General features: G+C 37.4%; 1 protein-coding gene across 1 annotated transcript; it reads right to left on the bottom strand.

The window, feature by feature from the left end:
* Positions 1 to 659: 659 nt before the first annotated feature.
* On the bottom strand, positions 660 to 8083 carry RSRP1 (arginine and serine rich protein 1). The gene is made up of 6 exons (XM_063456493.1): positions 7916 to 8083; positions 7544 to 7602; positions 5624 to 6472; positions 5243 to 5361; positions 3519 to 3578; positions 660 to 1158 (listed from the first exon to the last, which is right to left on the bottom strand). Exons 1-6 carry the CDS (start codon positions 7972 to 7974, stop codon positions 997 to 999), a joined length of 1308 nt encoding a protein of 435 aa, XP_063312563.1. The 5' UTR covers positions 7975 to 8083; the 3' UTR covers positions 660 to 996.
* Between the last annotated feature and the right edge of the window lie 1319 nt (positions 8084 to 9402).

Here is a 9402-nt window from a genome sequence, read left to right as displayed (position 1 = left end):
TTCCTTTAGGTTGTTTGGAAAACAATCACGACACTTCTACTTGCAAAGGCTCCACAGGTATGTACATCACTCTTTACACAATTGTTTAACCCCTTAAGGACACGTGACATGTCATGATTTCCTTTTATTCCAGAAGTTTGGTCCTTAAGGGGTTAATCTTGTTCCTACAAAATTATATTAGTTTTATGTAGTTTGCAACAGGACTTTTCACACACGCTTAAGTTATTCCTAAAAAGTGGCACGGCACACCTCTGCTTGTTTATATTGTGTTCACATTTTTCTTCTTTTTACCCCATCCAGGAGCATCTGTCCCTTCTCCTGAGAGACAATCATAATGGATTGAGGCCCTATGGCACATGTGCTGCAATCACAGCACATTTCAAATAGGAACTTCTAACAATTGCAAGTGCCTCAAATACTGCAAAAGCAACTCATATGAAGTGGTATTACACCTACAGTTAGTAGTAAAGAAACAGTGTATTTTAATGAGCTTTTATTGGAAACCTAGAAATTTGTATAAACCACAAGATAACATTTTAAAGTGTTTTAAAAAAGAAATAAAAAAAAAAAAACCAACAAGTCTGTTATTAAACACTCTACACAACATTTAACATCTTCACAAATGAGGGGAAAAAAAAAAAAATTATATATATATATATATATATATATATGAAACCGACTGCTACATCATCTTGAGTAGATATTTTGGGGCAAAAACAAAGACAACCCCTACAGGAGAAAAATTATACGACTCTATACAATATTTACAAAATTAACATTCCCACCTGCAATCTGGTGTTCCATCACGTTTTAGGCCACATCTGGAAAGAGAGAGACCTAGTATTCAATATTTTTTTAGTTTACAACTCATTTGCATGTTTTTTTTTTTCTTTCAATATAATGCCCTGTGTTACAATCCCTGAACACTTCTCTTATAGTAAGCCAGAGCATAAACCTGCCCTTAATTTGTCTTTTAGAAACTAGGACAGTCAAAATTCAACGAGCTCTGCTTGTGTATGAATGTTTTGGGGACAATTCACTAGAGAACGCTTTAGGACTTGTTATTGGACGCCACAGGTCATAAGTGCTTTTTTGTTTCACTTCAGCTTGTTCTTTGCTAGTACTTCCAGTGATGCTCTTAAATTTAGAATCAGTGTCCTGTAAAAAGAAAATAAGATACATTAGTGTTTATGTCACATATTACTCTAGAGTGACATTATACAAGAGTATGCTGCCTTCTTACTGGCTACATCTAGGTTTTAAAATAAAAAACACCAAGTAGCTATTCTTGTCACAGTGGATTTTTTTATAGGAGAAAATGCCAGTGCCATAACAGAGTTAACCCCTTCCCGCCGTTACGACGTGCTATGCCGTCACGGTTTAAGTGGGCTTTAAAGCCGTTGTGACGGCATAGCACGCCATAACGGCTTTAAGCCCTGGAGCGCCCGGGTTACTTACCTTCCCGGCGCTCCGCTTCGGGAGGACTGCCTCACAGCCCAGGCAGCCCTCCCACGGCAAATCAGGCCCCCGGGGGCCATGTGATCGCTCTCAAAGAGCGATCACATGGCCCCCTATAGCTGGCTGTGGATCTGCCAGCAGGGAGACTGTCTAAAATATTAGACAGTCCCCCTGCTGGTGGGAAGTATAAAAAAAAATATATTAAACATGTTTAAAAATAAATCGTATGTATGTATATATGTATATTATATATATTTAATGTCATACATAGTGTATTTTAATACTAATATAAGTACATATATTAGTATTAAAATACTTAGAATGACGTTACATATAGAATATACATATATTATATATATATATATATATATATATATATATACACACACGTAAATACGTATAATTACAATTAATAAATAAAATATTCAAACAAAATTTAATATAAATTATACATATGTAATTTCATTCTAACTGTATTTTGTTATTAATATATATATATATATATATAGGTAACAAAATACACTTAGAATGGCATTCTATATATATCTATCTATCTATCTATAAAATGCAAATAAATATATATATATATATATAAATAAATACATATAATTACATAAAATATTACATTAATATACATGTAGAATTTAAATACCTATAAATGCATATGTATTAAAATTCTACGTGTATATTTAAGTAATGTTTTAACACAATTAGGTGATTTGATTAATTAAAATTTGATTGACATGCCTGACAACACAGGGAGAAAATGCAGAGAATTTAATTCGCAAGCACTATATTTGACCCTGTAACTCTCCAAAACAACATAAAACCTGTACATGGGGGGTACTGTTTTACTCGGGAGACTTCGCTGAACTCAAATATTAGTGTTTCAAATTTGTAAATTGTATTACAACGATGATATTTTAAGTAAAAGTGAAGTTTTTTGCATTTTTTTACAAACAAACTGCACTTTTATGGACTATATTATTGTTGTAATATGTTTTACGGTTTTAAAACACTAATATTTGTGTTTAGTGAAGTCTCCCGAGAATAACAGTACCCCCCATGTACAGGTTTCATGGTGTTTTGGAAAGTTAGAGAGTCACATATAAGGCTTGCATTTCATTTTTTTTACATTGAAATTTGCCAGATTGGTTATGTTGCCTTTGAGAGCGTATGGTAGCCCAGGAATGAGAATTACCCCCATGATGGCATACCATTTGCAAAAGTAGACAACCCAAGGTATTGCAAGTGGGGTATGTCCAGTCTTTCTTAGTAGCCACGTAGTCACAAACACTGGCCAAATATTTGTTTTTTGCTTTTTTAACACAAAAACAAATATGAACGCTAACTTTGGCCAGTGTTTGTGACTAAGTGGCTACTAAAAAAGACTAAACATACCCCACTTTTTAATACCTTTGGTTGTCTACTTTTTCAAATGGTATGCCATTATGGGGGTAATTCTCATTCCTGGGCTACCACACCCTCTCAAAGGTAACATTACTAATCTGGCAAATTTCTATTTGAAAATGGAACGTTCTATATTTGACCCTGTAACTTTCCAAAACGCCCTAAAACCTGTTAATGGGGGATACTGTTGTACTCGTGAGACATCACCGATTACAAATATGTGCATTTTTGTGCAGTAAAACCTAACAGTATTATGACATTCACAGCTAAAATGTCAGACGGAAATACAAATTTAAAAAAAAAAATCTTCTTTTCTCACATTTTTTTTTAATTTTATTCATAATGAATTATGTTCCATATATGAATAGTTAATGGTAAATTAAAGCCCTGTTTCTCCTGAACAAAATGATATATAATAAGTGTGGGTGCATATAATATGGAAGAGGGGAACTACGGTTGAACAGACATGTAGCGCAAATTCTAGTTTTTGTTTACGTTTTGTTTTGATCAGAACGTGCACTATTGACTCCGTCCTGAAGGGGTTAATATTGAAAAAACAAAAACACTCATTACATAGAGGTGACAGCATAAAGAGTGGTGGCATGAATGAGATGTAGAAACAGTCAGGGGAAAATAGGTAAGTTACTTACACTGTGACTGGAAGACTGTCTTTTAGAAGATTTGTCAGGGCAGATGTTATCTTCATATTGCTAGAAATAAGGAGCAGACTGATTAGAAATAGGATAGTAAAATTTGTGGATATAACATGCACAAAATGCTAGGGTGACTTTAAAATGCTCCATTCAATATGGCTTCAGCTTAAAGCTGTACTGCATTGGACAAATAATTATGAGTGTTGGGGGATACGGTTTTAATTACTTGTTAAAATGGCAACTTCCTAGAAACAACAAATCCTATTCATCACAAAAATATATATAAGCATACTATTAAATTGCGGTTTGAGTTTAGAAAGACCCAACATTTGTTCTCACCTGCCTGGTCTAATCAACAGTAATTAAATCACACCATTATCAATTCAGTATAATAAACTTATCTGCACGGATGCATTCCTCCTCTTCTGCAGTCAAAAATAATCTGGAACATAGTTAATAAATTATGAAGTTACCTCTACCTAGTTCCAACGTTTAGCTTATTAAAATAAATGAGTTAAACACAATATATCTTATGAGTTGTGGCAGATGATGTAAAATCTAAGCTGCTTGTGTAAATATATTACAATCTAATGTTTTTCAACTTGTGACGCAAGTAGCCTATGCAGTACTACTTCTGCGGAAGACATAAGTGACTAGCTTAATTATAGAGTTATGAAGAAAATGTTAATACTAAGGACATTTTAGGTGTTTAATGTGTACTTTGACATAAAAGTGTTAAGAGTGGTTCTGGCTGAAGAGGTTAAGAAACAGCAATTAAAAGACAGTCTACATGTTAACACCTCTTTCAGCAGTGTTATTTGTTGGGTGCATGAATATCTTTTCCAGCATGCTTTACAAATACTTTTTCTACTAAATAAACAGGAATTGATAGTCACTAAAAATATCATGAAATCAAAACATCAGACCTGGGATCAATGTGTAGAGAACAATATATGAAATACCAAGGAATACCTATACACAATATAACATTACCACCTGCTTCTTATCCTCAAAGGCTGGAGTTCATATTCATTTCTAAGAAAACAGAAATAAAGCATTTAAACTGTATATTTTGTGGGGGTGAGGGGAGTAAAAGGGCCATTACCACCAGTGTTTGTCAGGTCTTGTCAGTAGAGTAGTTCATACTGCAGTTTTAGTCCTTTAATACCGTCTAGCAGTATTTCCTAAAATACTTTTCTTAAAAGGACCACTAAAGTAAGCCAGGCTGATGCAGTGGTCTTTTAAAATCTACAATGTAAGAAGCACTGGAATTTGTTTTTAAAAACTGCAATGTTTGCATTGCAGGCTTCATATCACTGATAGAGTAAAAACTCGCTCACGTAACACAGAAGCCCTTATAGGAAAGAAAACATTGATTTAATACTTTCCTATGGGGTATGCTTAGATAGTTGCACCATTCTCCGTCCATGCACATCAGGTCCCCAAAGCTCCTCTCTGAGGAGTCTCGATCGGACCATGTAGATATCGTTGCAGGAGAGGTAAGCAACACCAAAAGGAACCTCAAACACAATAAAAAAAAAAAACCCAACCTTCATTTCCACCTACAAAATTGCCAGGTCACTTCAGACATTATCTCTGCATCTACCATCACTTCATGAAATACCAAAGCCTGACCTTACTGGTGGAGATAAAATCCTTCTTTTAAACTTTAACTGGTCATCAACACACTATGTCAAACACTTATGTATGGAGTTACTTACCTCAGAGCGTTTCACACTTGAACTCTTTAATTCTTTTTTCAGGCTTTCTGGTAGTTCAATTTCTTTTCCCAGTACTTTAGATGCATTTATCTTTGCAATTTCCAGTAACTGTAACTTTTCTAAGAGAAAAGAATGGCAATACATCAGCTGCATGGTAGTCCACTAGGTGAAAGCTACATTGATTGTTAGCACATGAAGTGACCTTGTGGCAATTCGAATTCATGCCTACTGTCACTCTGTATAGACTACAGAAGTGGTATGGCCAGTATGAATTTGGCAAACCCTAGCTCAAGCTGTAAGCAGTGGTCTTATCTGAATCCAGTCACTTTGATATAACATGTGTATTAAAAGAATTGCTTGATGCAACTGAAAGAAACATACCCTTTTCACTTAGACGCAAAGGAGTTCTGCTTCTAGATCTTGTTCTTGATCTGCTCCTCCAGCTCCTGAATGTAGGAGAGTAAGGTCGTCTGACAAAGCCATAGCATCTCCTGCCACAGGATCTTGACCTGCTCCTTGAATGACGGCTTCTGAGATAGGATCCATAACGTGAGCGTGATCGGCTACGTGACTTATACCGAGGAGGAGATCTATAGTATCTTCTATAGGCATTAGAGTATCTTTTTCTCTGTCGTGGGCTGTAGGACCTTGAGCGGCTTCTAGTATAGGGCCTCGAAAGTCCTCTGGAATAAGAACGTGAACAGCTTCTACAAGAGGGCCTCGAATGTCCTCTGGAATAAGAACGTGAACAGCTTCTAGAAGAGGGCCTCGAATGTCCTCTGGAATAAGAACGTGAACAGCTTCTGGAAGAGGGCCTCGAATGTCCTCTGGAATAAGAACGTGAACGGCTTCTAGAATAGGGCTTCGAATGTCCTCTGGAATAAGAACGTGAATGGCTTCTAGAATAGGGCTTTGAATGTCCTCTGGAATAAGAACGTGAATTTTTTCGATATCTCTTATACCTGCATTTTCTGTCACGGGAATGTGATCTGCTTGAGCTTCTTGATCTTGAAGAATTAGAATCTGAGCGTGAGCTTTCAGAGGAGGACCTGGAAGATGAAGACTTCCTTTTACTGGAATGAGTTTTGGATCTTGACCGAGACTGTCGCTCTTTTGGAGAATTCAAACTCAGGTCATCCATAAAATTTGTCATTTCACTTGTTCTTTTCTTTGCTTCAGATTCAAAGACATCACTTTTCTGAACATAATCCTTTAAAGTTTGCATTTTGCCTGAAAGCAGCAGTATGATAGAAAGTTAGCACACATTAGTTTTGAAACAGAACAAATATCTATTGAGTATGAGCAAATATATTTCAAAAAGAGTGTAGCCAATGCCTCAAACATTAATTTCTCATTTGTCAAACAGGTGTTAAAGACACCAAAAAACAATACACTAATAGCACAAAAGTGCGGTCTAGCACCCCTTCGTTTAGAGCTATTCACTTACTTAAAGGGACACTCCAGGCACCCAGACCACTTCTGCCCATTGGAGTGGTCTGGGTGCCAACTCCCACCACCCTTACCCCTGCACCGTTCAAGGGCCTAAAAAAAAAAAAAAAAAAAAACACAATTAAGGGACACTATAGGCACCCAGACCACTTTTTATCATTGAATTGGCCTGGGTGCAGTGTCCCTGTCAGTTTTACCATGAAGCTGAAAGCATTGCAGTTTTAGAGAAGACTCCCTCTATAGCGCTTCCTGCAGTTTCCCCAAAGCTAATTTCATAAAACGACACTGAACGGCCTCACACTTTGCAAATCCCCATAGGAAAGCAATGACCCCCACGTACGCGGCGCTCACGGTGCATGGCATTAGTTACCCCCTTGCAATTACATGAGAAGAAGTGGAGACCTCGGCGCTGGAGTCAGTTAAGTGTTTAAAGAGTTTTAAGCCCTTTGACTGTCGCTAAGGGGTGGGTGGCATCATAGTGACATTGTGTTAGCTTGTAATCCTAACACTATAGTGCACCTTTAGCATCCTGCAGCCTTGTCCCATAAGCCATCACTTGTGTCAGGTGATGAAGGCATTCGCAATACAAGTTTGCTATTCTACATGCCACAATCCTTATACTTTCTAGTATCAATTCAAAGCCTCTATGTCAAGGTGATGGGGGAGATGATAGTACAAAGGTGACAGTGCTGCATATGAGCTACTCCCTACACCCCCAGGTTACTAGACATTTCTTGGGAGCTTTTATAGTCACCAGAAGTGGAAGTTGAGGGTTCAACTCATTTTCACGCTCCCATTGCAGACAACTATAATGAGTTTTAAGGTAGAAAAGCTAGTCCGTTAAATACTTACCATTTATGTTTTCACTTGTGCAGTATTTGTCTTGCAAAATAAGCACATCAGAATGAACTCTAAAAATAAAGAGAAAATAAAATTAGTCTTTGCTACGAATTTGTACACCTGCATTCTTCTTCAAATGGGGTGGAACAATAAATACAAGTGCCACACACATTAGACCTCCCCATACATATATCTATCTCTCTCTCTCTCTCTCTCTCTCTCTCTCTCCCCCCTGCCCCCCCCCCCCCCGGTTGGATAACAAGTTTATATTCGCACCGTTGTTTGTCTACTCGTTGACACATTTATTAACCGACGATGTAACGCGTTAACTGCGCGATATGTCAATAGTACTGATAAATCCCATTAAACCCCCACCATACTCACACACGGTCTGATGGCGAACACACCGGCTCCGGCACTTCCAGCGCAACGGTACGAGTCATCTCGCCGAACTCAAAAACAAGGAAAACCCTCCGATAAGAGTGGGAAAAGAATAGCAAGGAGCGCACCTGATCCTCACGGCTCGGCGACCTGCGAGCAACTGCAGCGCAGCGAAGCTTCCAGAAAGCTACAAATCGCACCAGCGAGGAGGCGAGCGCTTATTGGTTGAAAAAGCGAACGTGGGCTAAGCTGATTGGATGAGCCAGTTGTCTGTCAGGACTAGGCATAGCGAAGAGGCGTGGGAAGAAGATTCTAGAGTCTGAAACCACTCAATAGCAAAATGTACAAGGCCATTTGTCAGTCATAGTGCTCCTCCTGTGCTCCTATACATTTACACTCAGTAGTCTATGTTTTATGTAACTTTTGATACTTTTTTGTGGTTATAATTTGACAGCAGCACAATAAGTATGATTAAGTTTTAGTTTCTGCAAATAAAATACAGTGTGTGACAGTTCTTAAAGTGGAGCCACAAACTAACTTTAATTTTATTTAGGACAGCTTAATCAGGGGTGTGGAAATTAAAAAAAATAAATAAATCTACTTGTCAAGGTACTAAAGAGTTTGCCCAATTTATTTGTCCGCCATGACAATCTACTTGTCCTGATACAATTTTTTTTAATCAAAACCATATTTAAATAAGGTCTGTCACCAGTCACCACCTCACTCTGTCACCCCCTCCATAACCCTCACTATCATCAGTCACTCCTTCCTCCACTTGTGAATAGAGGGAGGGGGTGATTGGTGACAGAGAGCGGGGGTGAATGTTGGCAGAGTGAGGGATGAGGGGATAACTGGTGACAGGTGACTGAGGTGTAGAAGTGATCAGCCAAAACATTAAAACCTTACATTCTTTTTTAAAACCACGGACTGCAACACATCAATACAACATACTAGTTTACACCATGCCTCCTGGTTGGCAAACATTCCCAAAAGCCAATTCATTCGCCTCAGGAGGAATTGTACTGGTGAAACAACATTTTCCACTCAATCCAACATCATAAAGAATAGATACATTGAGAAAGGTTATAACAGAGAAAAAATAGAGAAGGACGAACTTGAAATTAAGAATACAGACAGATCTTTGTTTTTTAAGAATACTAAAAAGAAAAAAAATCGATTTTACATTTATTACTAAATATAGTGCTCATGCCCAAACAATAGAGAGAGCCATAAAAAAAACATTTGCATGTATTGAAAAAAGATGAGATTTTAGGAAACATCATCCCTGATGTTTCCACCATCATTTTTAACACTGCAATTCATGTGCTAAATTTAACTTAACCCCTTCAGGACGGAGTCAATAGTGCACGTTCTGATCAAAACAAAACGTAAACAAAAACTAGAATTTCTAACGTAAACAAAAACTAGAATTTCTAACGTAAACAAAAACTAGAATTTACTAGTTCACCCGTAGTTCCCCTCTTCCATAT

This window comes from Pelobates fuscus, chromosome 1, assembly GCF_036172605.1.
Source record: "Pelobates fuscus isolate aPelFus1 chromosome 1, aPelFus1.pri, whole genome shotgun sequence".
NCBI lineage: Eukaryota > Metazoa > Chordata > Amphibia > Anura > Pelobatidae > Pelobates > Pelobates fuscus.
This window is presented reverse-complemented; position numbering and strand designations above follow the sequence as displayed.

Coding starts and splice junctions, on each gene's coding strand:
- RSRP1 (XM_063456493.1), bottom strand. CDS start 7,974: ATGACTCGTACCGTTGCGCTGGAAGTGCCGGAGCCGGTGTGTTCGCCA. Junction 6,473..7,543: donor CACAAGTGAAAACATAAATG/GTAAGTATTTAA, acceptor TGCTGCTTTCAG/GCAAAATGCAAACTTTAAAG. Junction 5,362..5,623: donor TTTGCGTCTAAGTGAAAAGG/GTATGTTTCTTT, acceptor CTTTTCTCTTAG/AAAAGTTACAGTTACTGGAA.